This window comes from Musca domestica, unplaced genomic scaffold (assembly GCF_030504385.1).
Source record: "Musca domestica strain aabys unplaced genomic scaffold, Musca_domestica.polishedcontigs.V.1.1 2, whole genome shotgun sequence".
In the NCBI taxonomy this organism is placed as follows: Eukaryota; Metazoa; Arthropoda; class Insecta; order Diptera; family Muscidae; genus Musca; species Musca domestica.
The window spans coordinates 30,388,412-30,405,391 of NW_026712249.1; the positions used below are offsets into that span (position 1 = coordinate 30,388,412).

The 16,980-nt window shown below is 38.3% G+C and overlaps 1 protein-coding gene across 3 annotated transcripts in view; it reads left to right on the forward strand.

The window, feature by feature from the left end:
- LOC101894013 (AF4/FMR2 family member lilli) overlaps positions 1–16,980 on the forward strand; it is a 302,178-nt gene that overhangs the window by 5,831 nt on the left and 279,367 nt on the right. For all 3 annotated transcript variants that reach the window (XM_059122080.1, XM_059122082.1, XM_059122081.1), the window contains exon 2: positions 6,931–8,207. In XM_059122080.1, coding sequence (XP_058978063.1) covers positions 7,113–8,207 — 1,095 coding nt within the window. In that variant the 5' untranslated portion in view covers positions 6,931–7,112. The remainder of the gene's footprint in view (positions 1–6,930; positions 8,208–16,980) is intronic.

Below are 16,980 nucleotides of genomic sequence, written 5' to 3' on the forward strand. Positions count from 1 at the left end.
ATTTAAATGTGAATTAAGCTTTTGTGTCTCGTACCATCGCTCCGTTACCGTGATACTGGTAGCGTAGCCCGACGTCAATGAAGTGGACGGAAGAAAACAGCAACATCAGCAGAAATGGTTCGAAAAGTAAAGAAGCGACTTTATCGAAACCCGCGTCGCAGTGGCTGAAAAATGCCTCGAGAGCTGAACATATCGCAATATTCCATTCGCAAACAATGAAAAATGAGCACGGCGTAAAGCCATTGAAATTCCAAAAAGTGCAAGAACTTACACCGCAACGGAAAGAAAATAGACTCAAAAGGGTTGCTTCGCTTCTCCGAAAGTGGTGAACTGTCGAATTTGGTTTTCTCCGATGAGAAAACATTCGTTGTCCAGCAGTTTGTAAACAAACAATGTTATCGTTATCGTACTTGCCAAAGAGGTCAGCTGAAAATGTGCACCTTCGGTTGGCCACCAGAACTCAAGCGCCGGCCATGGTGATGTGGGACGCCATAACAGCCGATGGGCGTTTTTTGAAGAGAGTTGTATGCTTATTTCGCTTTCATTGTGCGTTTTGTTTTCCAAATTTTTGAATGGGGGAGGTCCGCAGAACAAATGGTCCGATCTCTACCATCTTTATAATAGATCTTGTGCTGATAGAAATATTGGGATGTGCCAAGTTTGAATGGAATCTGGTGTTAATTTTGCGTTTTATTAGCTTAATGGATATTCAAAACCTTTTTGGGGGGGGAGGTACCAGAAGGAGTGAGCCAATATATTCCATTTCCACGCCAGAACTTTGGTTAATAAAAATATTGTGATGTGTGAATTTGAAGACAATCGGACTCTTACATCACATTTTATGAGAGTTGTAATTATTCAAAATTTTGACCCTTTGTGCGAGAGGCACTTGATGGAGTGGACCGATATTGTGCATTTTCGCACCTGACCTAGCACTGATGCAAATATTAGGATTTGCAACGATGGAGCAAAATCGCATTATCCTTTCTGTGTCTGTGCACTAAAAATTGTTTATACCCTCCACCATAATATGGAGGGTATATTATGTTTGTCATACCGTTTGTAACACCTCGAATTATACATTTTAGACCCCACAAAGTATAAATATATATTCTTGATCAGCATAAAATTCTGTGTCGATTCAGCGATGTCCGTCTGTTGAAATCACTCTAGCTTCCGAACGAAATGAAGTAGGTTGATAAAATTTTACTCAAATGTATATTATGTCAGCAGAACAATTTTGGTATTGAAAATGGGTCATGTAGGTCCACGTTTTGGTTTTAGCCCCCCATATAATGCTACCTCCCGATATTCGGTATTTTGGTGATTTAAGCGACATCATTCACCGGAAATGTTTCAAATTTTGTATTTGAAGTTTGTAATGGATACTACAACCTATTACAGCACATTATTCGTGCAGCTCCACGCCTTCGTATAGCCCCCACATAAAAAAGTACCTCCCGATATTTGGTATTTTGATGATTCATCAATTTTGTTTCAAGTTTCGCATTTGAATATTCTAATGGCTTATGACATAAGTTGCCAAATTCCAAATAGTGGAGGGTATTCAAAGTTCGGCCCGGTCGAACTTACTGCTTTTTTACTTGCTTTTTTTTTAATTTCGACCTGTTTGAGGGCGAGGTACCAGAAGGAGTTTAACCACATTGCCCATCTCCGAACCCGATCTAAGTTTGCTAATGATATTACGATAAACCAAGTTTGGACCAAATCGGATACTCCCTATTGCCAGTTAGACAGACGGACGGACGGACGGACATCCCTAGGTCGACTCCAAATTTTCTGAAACGGATTTGGTCCAAAGAGACCTAGGGTCTAAAACCTTTAATTCGGGTTGGTGCGTTCTGGCCGTATCAAATGATATATGCCATTCTCTAGCCATATGACTGAGGGTATAAAAAAAAAACTAAAAAATAAGTCCAGGGTTATTAGCCTTAAGACGACTTTTTCAATTCTTTAAAAACCCATGGTTATTGTCTAAAAATTCTTAAAAAATAAAAATTGTTTCTGAAAATTTTTTAAAATACGCTCGTCGAAAAGTTAGAAAAAAAACTAAAAACAATTTTTTGAAAAATTTACCAATTTTTTTTAGAAATACACCAAAACGTTTGAAAATTGTTTCTGAACTTTTTTTTAAGATATCCACGAAAAGTTAGAAAAAAACATCAAATTAGCTTTTGAAAAATTGACCAAAACTTTAATTTTAAATTATATTTTAAATCAGGAAATGGTTATGGTCGTCTTTTGAAAAATTCTCAAATTATTGGCATTAAGACGACTTTTTCAATTCTTTAAAAACCCAAGATTATTGTCTGAAAATTCTTAAAAAATAAAAATTGTGTCTGAAAATTTTTTAAAATATCCACTCTAATAGGCTCGTCGAAAAGTTAGAAAAAAAACTAAAAACTATTTTTCGAAAAATTTACCAATTTTTTTTAGAAATACATTTACATTTTTTACATTTACATTTGTTGAAATATCCACGAAAAGTTAGAAAAAAACTGAAATTAGCTCTTGAAAAATTGACTAAAACTTTAATTTTAAATTATATTTTAAATCAGGAAATGGTTATGGTCGTCTTTTGAAAAATTCTCAAATCGGAAATCATTCGAACACCCATATGATTTTGAGTGTATCCCCGAATTGACACAAATATCAAATAAATTAGACACCGGGGTGGGTCTTGATGGATGGATGGATAGATGTTTGGCTGTATGTCGGTTGGTTGCTTGGCTGAATGATGTTTTGCAAATGACGTTTAATGGCTCGACCAAGTGCAATAAACCAAATGTTCATCTTTATTCGTTGAGCGCTGTTACTCTTGGATGGCCGTAATGACTGCAATGTTGTGTCTTCTCCAGTTGTTGTTTTTGCAGGCTGGCTCATGTCAACAAACACACATGGTGTTCATGCAAAAAAAGAAAAACATCCTCTCTCTCTCAATACACAGGCAGTGGACAGATAACATGTATGATAGCTATGTAGATATAATATATAACCTTTAATACCGACAGCGATGAAGAATTTAACAAATATTTAAAAGAATTCATAGCAAAAATACTTTTTTTTGCAGAAAAATACGTCAATATTACATGAAGAAGAGGAAGAGGAACAACAAAAACGAACGTTTGATACAACAGCGGCACATGACAACAATTGGGGGGGTTATTTGTTGTTTTTGTCTGCTTTTTTATGTAAATGTATTTGGTGATGAGATAGATTCTCCAATGCAGAAGGATAGGGAGCATTTGTTATTTCTCATGCATTAGAGTGTGTGAGAGAGAGAGAGATTGGGAAGTGGGAAGTGGAGAGAGTATGAAATTCAATGTAACTCAGAGATATGGATGTGTGGAATCCACATTGTGGATTTCATGATAATTGGGGTTGAATTAGATTGAGTGTTGTCAACTATGTTGTTAAAGAAAAACGTTTACCGGTATACTTCTCATCGTGGAAAATAATCTTTAGGCATTGGAATATGATTATCCTGAAATTATTTGACGTCAATTTTGGATACATTGCATATCATTACAACATAATTGAAATGATTTCCAAGAGCTATAAAAAACTCAAAAAAAAAAAAAAAACTAAAAAACCAAAATTGTGTGAATTGATAGTACGGTACATAAGGTCAAATGTTTAAAGATATTTTTCATGCTGATTGCGTCTCAAATCCATAAGCCGAAGACCTTTTCGAGGTGTTTGGGCCGTAAACCTTATAAAAGTTATCTTTCGATAGAAGATCTTTTTGAGACCCTGTACACACAGGAAACCGATTCAAGTTGTTTTATACACCGAAGGCTTCTGTAAACCAAAAACTTATTGGAGTCGATATAAGAAGAGAACAGTTTTCGAAGTTCTCCTCCAGACAAACACTTTAAGGATATCTTTCTTTGAATGTTTTCTGCTGGCCAAAGACCCTTTCAAGGTCTTCTATAGATCGGAAATCTTCTTCAGGTAGTGCACATTTTCAACGTCCTCTATAAACCGGAGGCATTTTCGAGGCCTTTTATAGAGCATATGCATTATTAAAACTCTGTGGACCGACTAAGTAGAGCGTCGGATTTTAAGATCAACCTTCAAAAAGTCTTGGGTCCACAAACGACCTTCAAACGGGTTTGCATGTATGGAAACCTTCAAATTGTTTTTTCTACAGAGGAGCTTCAAAATGTCTTCCCTCAGTAGAAGAGTGGCTTATCTCTATAAAACAGATTTGAAAGATCCTCTCCCTATAGGATTTACTCTATAGAAGGACTGTAGAGGATATTTTCTCGGCCCTCAGTCTATAATAACACTCAGCAGCTTTTCTCTTTAATGAAGACCTCCGTAATATGTTTTCTTTATAGAAGACACCTAGGACCTACACAAGGTCGTATCCCATAGAAGGCCTCCGAAAGGTCTTCTCCCTATAGAATATCTCCGAAAGGTCTTCTCATGCCAGGACTTAAAATCCATTGAAATTAGCCTTAGACTTAAAGTGCAACAGCTATTTAATATTTACAGCCACGGCTAAAGTTAGATGAAGTATGGAAATGGAATACTTCGGTCCGCATATCTGTTACCTTACGCATATTTCCACATTTTCCACAAAATTTGCACATATCTGATATAAAGTATAGGAAGTAGTCAGAATAGTCCAAATCTGGCACGTTACAATACTTACAGGGTTACCCATATTCGACGGACCCATCTGGCAACGCCATAACTTTTGACAGAGATGTCACATCGCTTAATGACATACCGCGTTTGAAGCGTCAGTCCAAGCAGATTTTTACCCTGAACCAATACATGCAACGCGAGCGCTCTGAAATAGTTGAAATTTACATTCAACAGAAGAAGTCAATTGTGAAAACTCAACGTGCTTTTAAAACATTAAAAAATGTGAACCCCATTAAGCGTTTATACGAAAAATTTTCGACTGGTAAGGCTCTTTCTAATCCGAAGAGGCCATATAAAAGTCGACCAAGGCGATCGGCCGAGAATATCGCTGCCGTACGAGCCAGTGTTGAGAGGTCTCCAAGAACATCCCAAAAACGCCGTTCTCAGCAGTTGGGCATGGCTCGGTCCACTTTACAACGGATTATTCGCATTGATTTGCATTTGTTCCCGTACAAAATTCAATTGACGCAAAGAATGTTGCCTGCGGACAAACCTCGTCGATTGGAATGGGCCCAAAGGTCCGTCGAATATGGGCAACCCTGTATATCAGTCTTAGGTCAGATACGAATTGGCCAACTGCTTCGGAACCTCCCAAATAAATGGTCAACAGTTAGAATAATCATAACTCAAAGTTGGGGGGATACATCTGTCTTCAAAATCGACAGATTATTTTACTTGTTATACCCTCCACCTTGGAAAGGTACCTCCCGATATTCCGTATTTCGATGATTTTTCCCACATTTTTCCACGGATTTGCCTAACAATTAGTATTTTTAGGGTATAATGGGTTCAAGCTTGTGCGTGTGCCGAAACATTGTATGTAATGGTCCATGTAACGTATCTCCCGATATTCGGTATTTTGATGATTTTTGCCACATTTTCCCACGAGTTTGTCTCAAAAGGGTCCTAGCTCGTAAAGGGTCCTAGCTCGTGTGGCGCAACATTTTATGCATAGGTCCAACTTTTGGTATAGCCCCCATCTAACGGTATTTTGGTGATTTTTGCCACATTTTTATACGAATTTGTCTAAAAATTGGAATTTGTTGGGTTCTAGCTCCTGTGACGAAACATTGTATGTATAGGTCCATATAACGGTACCTTCCGATATTCGGTATTTTTATGGTTTTTGCCACATTTTCCCGCGAATTTGTCTAAAAATTGGTATTTGTGGGTCATAATGGCTTCTAGTTCGTACGGCGAACATTGCATGTCCACATTTTGGTATAGCCCCATGTAACAGCTGATATTCGATATTTTGATAAAAATTATTTTATTTTCAGTTCATAATGGGTTCTAGCCCGGTTGCAGAACATTGAATATTTATTTCCCTGTTTTCCTATAGCCCACATATAGCGATACCCACCGATATTCGGTATTTTGATAATCCTAGTCACATTTACCTACATAATTATTTCAAATTCGGTATTTCAGAAGATTTGATAGATGACCATCTCTGATGCATAAAAAAATAACCTAAATTGATATACTCTTGGACCCATAGTACAAGTTTATGATTAATAATTTTACAACCGTATTTTGGAAAACCTCGCTTTAGGGTTAACATTTTCAACCAAAATAATTCTCGAATTTTATAGTTATCTATAATATAGCTGAAGCTCCTATTTAGGCCTATAATTCATTCAGAATTTTTCGCTGTTTAATGATTCAATAAGTTCTACCATTTAGCAGGAACCGGACGGACATGCATAAATCGACTCAGAATGTGATTATATGCAGTTCTTCAAAAGGAACAATGGGTCTATTTCGTTTCCTTTTGCTTGTTCCAAACAAATGTACAAAGACATAATATCCTGACCACCTAATGGTGTAGGCTACAAAATTATATAATAAATGAGTATTTCGAGGTATGAATACCTTCCTCACCATATTTCTGTGGGGTTGGAAAAAATCACTAAATTGGCATATCATTCTCCATATTTCTGTGGGGTTTGTAAAAATCGCTAAATTGGCATTACCGGTTTGCTGTGATTACCAATATGACGTTTGTATTCAGAGTTCCCCTAACGGAGCTGCTAAGAAATTTCATAGAAGAAAAAAATGAGAGTGAATGAGAGAGAGAGTGCGAGAGGGAGATTTTTTTATTGTGGATACTGTGTTACAATGCAAACACATGAGTCTCTTTTGTTATTCCAATTAGAATCCACAATGTTATGGCCGATTACAACCAAGAAAATATAAAAAAATCTACTTTTTCTTAATTTAATTTCTTCTTTCTCTCTTTTCTCATTGCAGGAAATGTGTTATTTTATTCAGTTTTAAATAAAAATTGAAAGAATCAATTTCTTTAAGAAAAAAAAATAAGTGATAAAAGTGCTCAAAATAAAAAATAAATAAATAATTTACTATCACCAATCGCGAGTGCTGGTAACTTCGTTTTATCACAGCCACATTTGATTGCAACGCGCGACGACATAATGTCGACAACTTCTTCGATTGATACACCGACTTCACCAACGGCTCCACTGCAACATCAACCGCTGCAACATCATCAACATCCAACGCGTCAACATCAACATCATCATCACCATCAGCACACCACCACAGCCATTGTGGTCAGCGCTGGCGCTGGTCCCCACCACAATCCGTATACGCAGACAACAACAACTACCACCACTACCAGCACAAATCAAAATCCGAGCTCGGCCAGTCGGCGGTCGCATTCCACATCCTCGTCGACGGGATCGTCTATTGGCGGCTCCACCGTGCCATTGGCCAGCAATCACGCTCATCAACAACAACAACAACAACAGGAGCAACAACGTTATCATCAAAACAATAAAAATCAATCGACACACTCGCTGTTGACACCATCTTCCTCAACGTCGTCGTCGCCATCGGTGTCGGCCTCAGCCTCGACGGCTGCTGCTGTGGCTGTGCATCATCAGCCTCAATATTCAACAAATGCTGGAGGAAGCAATAATTCGTATATGAGTCAGCAGCAGCAACAACAACAACAACAACATCATCATCATCACCATCATAATTCCTCGTCAGCCTCATCTACGTCTTCGGCCAACTCATATTCGCAACATCAGCATCCACATTCACATCATCATCACAATCAGCAGCAGCAGCAGCAACAACAACAACATTCGCATCACAATTCACATCAGCATTACCAACAACAACAACAGCATCATCATCAGCAGCAGCAACAACAACAACATTTGCAATTTGCAAGGCCATCTACGTCAATGTCAGCTCCTTGCACTGCCGCCACCTCAATAAATTCTCAGAATAGCTCTTCGTGCACCCCGTGCAGCATCAAACGTCACACCACCGATGTTTCGGTCTGCTCTTCATCATCCTCGTCCTGCTGTTCGTCGGCCAGCTCGAATTCCGTATCGGCCGCAGCAGGTGTTGTGAATGCAATTGGCGGCCAAGGTAATGGGGCAGGAGGCGCTGGTGGTGGTGTTAACAGCAGCAGCAGTGGTGGTGGTGGTGGCGGGGCCAGTATTGTAACTCCGACCGTGATTACGCAGAAATCGCGTACCATACCATCGGACAAGGTAAGTGTGGTTCTCTTTCCCTCCATCTTGCTCCTCCTCCTCCTCTTTCATCCCTCTAAGCCTTCCGTGTATGCACAAAAATAGCAAATCAAATAATAGATTTTATTTTGTGCTTTGCTGCAGAACGCATTTATTTTGATGTGGGCAATGGGGTGGAGGCATGGGGGGTTTTGGGGTGGAGGCATGCCTTTGTGGCAAAGCAACCATGTAAATTCTATTTTTAGTCGCTCGCATGCAAATACAAAGTCAAGCTGCTGGGTTCTTTTTTACTTTAGAAATGCTCTTTTTTTTGGTACACATTTGATTTTTTCGAGACACAGTGGTTACGAAAGTGGTTCTGCTGGGAGTTCTTGTCGGTTATGGTAAAGAAAATTAATTATATGGTCCATAGAAAACCTTCAAATGATATATGAACACAAGACCCTTCTTAGGTCTCACAGAGGCAGTGGAATTTTTGAAGGTGTTTTATTTATCGAAGATTTTTTCTAGGAGTTCTATAGACCTCTGCGGGCTCATCCATAAGCCGAAGACCTTTTCGAGGAGTCCTTATAAAAGTTATCTTTCGATAAAAGATCTTTTTGAGACCCTGTACACACAGGAAACCTTTTCAAGTTGTTCTATACACCGAAGGCTTCTGCCGACCAAAGACTTATTGGAGTCCCTATAAGAAGAGAACAGTTTTCGAAGTTCTCCTCCACACAAACACTTTAAGGAGGCATTTCTTTGAATGTCTTCTGCAGGTCGAAGTCAAGGTCTTCTATAGATCGGAAATCTTCTTCAGGTCGTGCACATTTTCAACGTCCTCTATAAACTGGAGGTATTTTCGAGGCCTTTTATAGAACAGATGCGTTATTAAAACTCTGTGAACCGACTAAGTAGAGCTTCGGATTTTAAGGTCAACCTTCAAAAAGTCTTGGGTCCACAAACAACCTTCAAACGGGTTTCGGTGCATGGAAACCTTCAAATTGTTTTTTCTACAGAGGAGCTTCAAAATGTCTTCCCTCAGTAGAAGAGTGGCTTATCTCTATGAAACACATTTGAAAGATCCTCTTCCTATAGGATTTACTCTATAGAAAGACTGTAGAGGATATTTTCTCGGCCCTCAGTCTATAAAAACACTCAGCAGCTCTTCTCTTTAATGAAGACCTCCGTAATATGTTTTCTTTATAGAAGACACCTAGGACTTACCCGAGTTGTCGTCGTCCATAGAAGGCCTCCGAAAGGTCTTCTCTTTATAGAATATCTCCGAAAGGTCTTCTCTTTATGGAAGACCTCCGAAAAATATTCCTTTAGGAATATTTCCAGAAGAGGTTCTTTTGATAGGAAGCCCTCTTTGGATATAAGACCCTGAAAATGTTACTTTTTACCGATCTTCGAAAGGATCTCAAAGGGGTTTCTCTTTATAGAAAACCTTTGGAATATCTTCTCTTTAAAGAAGTCCTTCCAAAGTTCTTATCCTTTTGAGAATAGGAAGCCGCTGAAAGGACGTGTCTTCATACAGGACCTTTGAAAGGAGTTCTCTCTAAACAAGACCTATAATTCTTTTCCATAAAGAAGTCCTTCAGCTGACCTTCTCTCCACAGAAGACCTTCAAATGTCTTCTTTTCTCACAAGTCCCCCAAATTCTATGGAATGGTCTTCTCTCCACCAAAGATCTTCGAAAGGCCTACTCTTCACAGAAGATTCCATCAAGACTTTTCTCCACCGAAGACCTTCAAAAGGTCTCCATTTTCCCTTCAAAAGACATGCAATGAATCTTCCCTCGACGGCAGACCTGAGGTCTTCTCGCCATAGAACATGTGCAGAAAGTCATCCCTCAAGCTGGAGGTATCGTCCATCAAAATCTAACGTCTATTCTCCATAGAAGACTTTCTAAAGGTCTTCCCTCAATAAGAGACTTTCTGAAGGTCTTCTTTTTCAGAAGATTTTCTAGAGTTTTTCTCGCCATAGATGACCTTATAGAGGTCTTCGTCCGCTAGAAGACCAGCTGCAAGTCTTCCCTCAATAGAAGACGTTGTGTAGATCTTCTCTCAATAAAAGACTTTCTCCAAACGTTATTCTCTTTTTAAAAGTCATCCAAAAGGTCTTACTTTTATAAATAGGAGACCGCTGAAAGGACGTTTTTTCATAAAGGACCTTCGAAAGGAATTCTCTCCATAGAAGATCTTCGATATTTTTTCAATATAGAAGACCGTCTGTGATCTTGATCTGATCTTCTCTCCATTAAATACCTGCAGGAGGTCTCGTCTCCATAGAAGACCTTCAAAAGCCTTCTTTTCTCACAATACCTCTGTGTCTTTTCTATGTCTTCTTCTTCGAAAGAAAGAAGATCTTCGAAAGGTCTTCTCTCCACAGCAGAATCTCAAGGTTTTTGCTCCAAAGAAGACCTCTGAATGTTTTCCATTTTCTTTTCGAAAGACTCCCTGTAGATCTTCCTTCAATGGAAGACTCGAGGTCTCGCCATAGAAAATCTGTAGGAAGGTGTTCTCTCAGCATAAGACTTTTTGGAGGTCTTCTCTCAATTAAAGACGTCCTGGAGATCTTCTCCAAAAAGGATTTCCGAAAGGTATACGCTTTATAAATAAATTTCGGAAGGACCTCTCGAAAGAAGAACGGAAGGAGGCGAACACAGGTGTAGGTCTTTTTTCCATGGAAGACTAGCAGGAGCTATCTCTTTATAGAAAATCTTCGAAAGGTCATTTCTTTATAGAATACCTTTGGTTGGCCTTTTCTCTTTAGAAGATCTTCCTCCATAGAAAATTCTCAGGTTGTCTTCTCTGCATAGGAAACCCTCCTCTTTCTTCAGAAAGGCCTGAGTAGTCTTCTTCGTAACGAATACCCCCCAGAGGCTTTTATTTGTATAGAAGACCCTACAGAAGTCTTCGCTCTACAGAATATCCTCATGATATTTTCTATTTTCAGAAACCCCTCTGGAGGCGTTCTTTCTATAGAAGAACGTCATGGGACCCTTCAAGAGAAGGCCCTTCAGAGATCTTCTTTGTATAGAAGACTTTCTAGAAGGCTTTTTTTTTTCAGAATATCCCTTATCTCTCCTCTTATTTCCATAGAATATCTTCACGCAGTCTTCTCACAACAGTAAACCCTCAGAGGGTCTGGAGAAGATCCTGAGGAAGATTTCTCTCTACAGAAGATTCTCAAAAGATTTCTTTCCCTGTATTGAGTTCCCTCAAGAGGTGTTCTCTCTATATAAAAGTTCCTTAAGAGATCTTCTGTCTTCCACCTATGGAAGTCCCTCAAGTTGACGTGTCCCATTAGAAGACCGTCAAAGGCTATTGTTTCTTGAAAGAAAATCCGTAATAGTTTTTTATTTTTTAGAAGTCCTGTTAGGTAATGTCTTTTTGTAGAGGACTCTAAAAGTTTACTTCTTTATACAAAAAACTTTAAAGAGGTCAGCTTTTTACGGAAGAACCTCCAAAGATTATTTATTCTATAGAAGACTTCCAAATGCTTTTTTGTTTGTAGAAGTCATTAAAAAAGTTGTCTGTCTCAAGAAGGACCCCAGGACATTTTTTCTCAATAAGAGACACTTAAAATGTCTCTAAAAGACAATCAAGAGGTCCACATTTCATAGAGGCAATTCAAAACGATATCTTCTTGGAGAGGTCCTTCCCACATGGAAATGGTTTCTTTAGAAGCCCATCAAAAGGTATTTTTTTCCATGAGAGTTCTTTTCCCTGTAGAAAGCTCACAAGAGATCTTCTGTTCCAAGAAGAACTTTTAAATGGACTTCTTTCTTTTTTATGAAAGACCCTCAAGAGCTTTTTTATGTATGTAATACCCATTTAGTTATGGAATACCTACTGCAGGTCGTCAATATCTTCTATAGGTCTCTTATGTATCCTCCTCTCGAGCTTTCCATCGAATCCCACTGTTCGACTTCCTTTGATGCAGTTTTCATGTTAAAATTTCTGCTTCACCTCTTCACTCCTTTTCACCTCCTCTCCCCTTCAATACCATGAATGACAGATTGACTAGTGGCAGTGGTGGTGGTGGTGGTTGCTTGGTGCATGTTTTCCATGCGCTACAAGCAAGTGGAGCACAACAAAAAAATCCATCCATTTGTCCTTGTGTACCACCCGCATATCTTTTGTTTGCAAAAAATCAAAGGCCTTGTAAAGACATCTCCCCCACACCACCTCATCCTCCGCCCTGCCAACATTTGCAACCAGAGCTGTTTTTAATATTGATTTTTTTTCGTTATTTCTAATGTTGGCTGTGGAGAACAGCAAAGAATGGGCCGGGCACAGCGAACAGGAGAAGTGAAGCAAAACGAAAAAGGAAAAAGAAAAAATACATTTCAATGTTAATGTTTTGTGGAATTGCAACCAACTGGCAACATATTTTTAGGCGCCTGTGTTTTAAATGTTTGTTCTGTCGTTCATTCGTTGGTTCGTTCATTGGTTTTGTGGGTGGTGTAGGCACCAATCATTTGTTTTGCTGGCAATTTTTTTTTACTTTACTCTGCTGATGCTGAGATTCATTTGTTCGTTCGTTTTTTTTTTTTTTTTTTTTTGCAACTGGAAAACAAGATAAAATATTGGAAACATTTTCAATACCATGGAATGATGGCAGACCTTCAGTAGGGATTTCCAAAACCATATTGAGTTATTGGCAAAAAAATGAATTGATTTGGTTGCCTAACTGACTGACTGAGTGACTAGCTGGCTGAGTGCTAAGCTGAAATTCAGGGTCTGTTGTCGTTTTATTTTTCCAAAGCATACTTTTAGGCTGCTTTGTTTTTCTGTGGTCTATTTAATGAGAGAGTAACATTTAAATGACATATCCATTAATTTTGTTGCCAGATTTGTTGCCTTGAAATGCGGCAGAAGAAGACTGAACCTAGTCCTCGTTAAGGCCATATAAATGATGGCTAGAGCAGGCCTTCTTGCTGCCCTGTTGAACTGAGAGCGAAGAGAGGTGGATTTTTGGTGTGGTGGGTGTGTATCATTTGTTTTCGGCTACATTAAGACGTTTTTAGTTGTACACAAAAATAAAGTGTTATTTTAGGCGTAACATTTACTATTTTGTGGGGTTTGTGGGCTCTCTGTGTGTGTTTTGTGTTGTTCTTTTTGGGAACTTTTAATGGTTATTGGTTTCACAAACATGATTTTGCTCTTTCTTTTTCCATTTTATGGCAGGTGTTTTGGTTTCATGTTATATTTAAAGATTTAAAATGTTTGGAAATATTTTTTAGGAAATGAGGAAAGGAGGAAGATTTTTCTTCATTAGAAAAAAAAAAAATTGGTCAGTGTAAGAGCTAAACGTTCAGTGAATTAGGAAAGTTTTTTTTTTAGAATAAAATCCGCAATAACTGAGCAAGACTTTTTTCAAAAAAAAAAAAATAAATAAATAAAATAAATAAATAAATAAATAAATAAATAAATTAATAAATAAATAGTTCCTCCGTGACTGAGGAAGACTTTATTATAGGAAACTAGTTTAAAACGAGTAAAAAAACTGTAAGTTCGACCGGGCCGAACTTTTAATACCCTCCAACTATGGAACGAATCTGCCAATTTTCAAAAATTCTGTTTAAATCTTAAAAATACCGAATATAGCCATTATATTAGGGTCTATACGACGACGTGGACCTGCATAGGCAACTCTTGTCATAAGCCATTACCATATTTAAATGCGAAAAAAAATCGATGAATAATGTCTCTAAAATCGCCAAAATCACCAAAATATTGGGAGGTTCCGTTATATGGGGGCTATACTAAGACATGGACCTGCACATACAATTTCCTGTCATAGGCTGTGGTATCCATTACGAACTTTAAATACCAAATTTAAAACAATTCCGGTAAATAATGTCGCTAAAATCATCAAAATACCGAGTATCAGGAGGTACCGTTATATGGGGGCTATACGAAGACGGAGAGCTGCACAGACTATTTTCTGTCATAGGCTGTAGTATCCATTACGAACTTCAAATACGAAATTTGAAACATTTCCGGTGAATAAAGTCGCTTAAATCAATAAAATACAAAGAATCGGGAGGTACAATTATATGGGGGCTATACGAAGACGTGGACATGCACAGACAATTTTCTGTCATGGGCTGTAGTATCCATTACGAACTTCAAATACCAAATTTGAAACAATTCCGACGAATAATGTCGCTAAAATCATCAAAATACCGAGTATCGGGAGATACCGTTATATGGGGGTTATACGAAGACGTGGACCTGCGCGGAAAATTTTCTGTCATAGGCTGTAATATCCATTACGAACTTCAAACACCAAATTTAAAACAATTCCGGTGAATAATGTCGCTAAAATCATCAAAATACCGAGTATCGGGAGGTACCGTTGTATGGGGGTTATACGAAGACCTGGTCTGCACGGACAATTTTCTGTCATAGGCTGTAGTATCCATTACGAACTTCAAATAGCAAATTTAAAACCATTCCGGTGAATAATGTCGCTAAAATCATCAAAATACCGAATATCGGGAGGTACCTTCATATGGGGTTTAAACGAAGTCGTGGAAATGCACGGACAATTTTCTCTCATAGGCTGTAGTATCCATTACTAACTTCAAATAGAAAATTTAAAGCAATTCCGATGAATGATGTCGATAAAATCATCAAAATACCGAGTATCGGGAGGTACCGTAATATGGGGGCTATACGGAGACGGAGAGCTGCATGGAAAATTTTCTGTAACAGACAGTAGTGCCCATTACGAACTTCAAATACCAAATTTGAAAGAATTCCGGTGAATAATGTCGCTAAAAACATCAAAGTACCGAATCTCGGTAGGTACCTTCATATGGGGTCTATACGAAGGAGTGGAAATGCACAGACAATTTTCTGTCATAGGCTGTAGTATCCATTACGAACTTTAAATACCAAATTTGAAACAATTCCGATGAATAATGTCGCTAAAATCATCAAAGTACCGAATATGGGGGGTACATTTATATGGGGGCTATACGCAGACGTGGACCTGCAATGACAATTTTCTGTAACAGACAGTAGTACCCATTACGACCTTCAAATACCAAATTTAAAACCATTCCGGTGAATAATGTCGCTAAAATCATCAAAATACCGAATATCGGGGGTACCTTTATATGGGGGCTATACGAAGACGTGGACCTGCACGGACAATTTTGTGTCTTAGGCTGTAGTAAACATTACGAACTTTAAATACCAAATTTGAAACAATTCCGATGAATAATGTCGCTAAAATCGTCAAAATATCGAATATCGGGAGGTGCTGTTATAAGGGGCTACAGGCTGTAGTATCCATTACGAACTTCAAATACCAAATTTGAAACAATTCCGGTGAATAATGTCGCTAAAATTATCAAAGTACCGAATATCGGGGGTACCTTTATATGGGGGCTATACGAAGACGTGGACCTGCATGGACAATTTTTCTGTCTTAGGCTGTAGTATCCATTACGAACTTTAAATACCAAATTTGAAATAATTCCGGTGAATATGTCGCTAAAATCTTCAAAGTATCGAATATCGGGAGGTACCGTTATATGGGGGTTATACAAAGACGTGGACCTGCATGAACAATTTTCTGTCATGGGCTGTAGTATCCATTACGAACTTTTAATACCAAATTTGAAACAATTCCGGTGAATGATGTCGATAAAATCGTCAAAATACCGAGTATCGGGAGGTACCGTTGTATGGGGGCTATACCAAAACGTGGACCCACATGGCCCATTTTCAATACCAAAAGTCCTACAGACATAATATATATTTGAGTAAAATTTTGTCAACCTACTGTCGCTAACATCGTCAAAATACCGAAAATAGGGAGGTACAATTATATGGGGGTTATACGAAGACCTGGTCCTGCACGGACAATTTTTCTGTCTTAGGCTGTAGTATCCATTACAAATATCAAATACCAAATTTGAAAGAATTCCGAAGAATATTGTCGCAAAAAACCATCAAAATACCGAGTATCAGCAGTTACCGTTATATGGGGGCTATACCAAAACGTGGACCCACATAGCCCATTTTCAATATCAAAAGTTCTGCAGACATTATATACATTTGAGTAAAATTTTGTCAACCTTCTTCATTTAGTTCGGAAGCCAGAGTGATTTTCCCAGATGGACAGACGGATAGACCTCGCCAAATCGACATAGAATTTTATGCTGATCAAGAATATATATAATTGGTGTGGTCTAAAATGTATATTTCGAGGTGTTACAAACGGAATGACAAACTTAATATATCCTCCATACTATGGTGGAGGTTATAATTATACCCTGTAAACCCGGTTTTGCCGACAGATGTATACCCGTTTATCTATATTAATAAACGGTTTTGTGTTGGAGGTGCCGGAAATAGTGGACCGACATTGCCCATCTCCGTACTTGATCTAAGTATGATAATAATATTACGATGTACCAACTTTGGTCCAAATCGGACACTCCCTTTGAGAGTTATCGAGCCCACTAGCCAGAAAGACAGTCGGACGGACTACCAACCAGAAAGGACCTAGGGTCTAGAACCGTTATTTGGCTGAGGCACGTTTTGGCCATATCAAATGATATAACCCCAACGTATGTAGCTGGATCGTATACCTAATATCCGCAGAGGGGAGTCCTTACATGATATTAATTTCTGCTATAGACATTTTTTTTCAGAATCTCTAATTCAAATTTAATTCCATTTATATCCTTCCCTATGGCCATTGATGTTTTTCTTTTTTGTTTTGCTTTTTTTTCATTAAAACTTTAACAAGTTTCAAATGTCCCGGGGTGACAAAAGAGCAA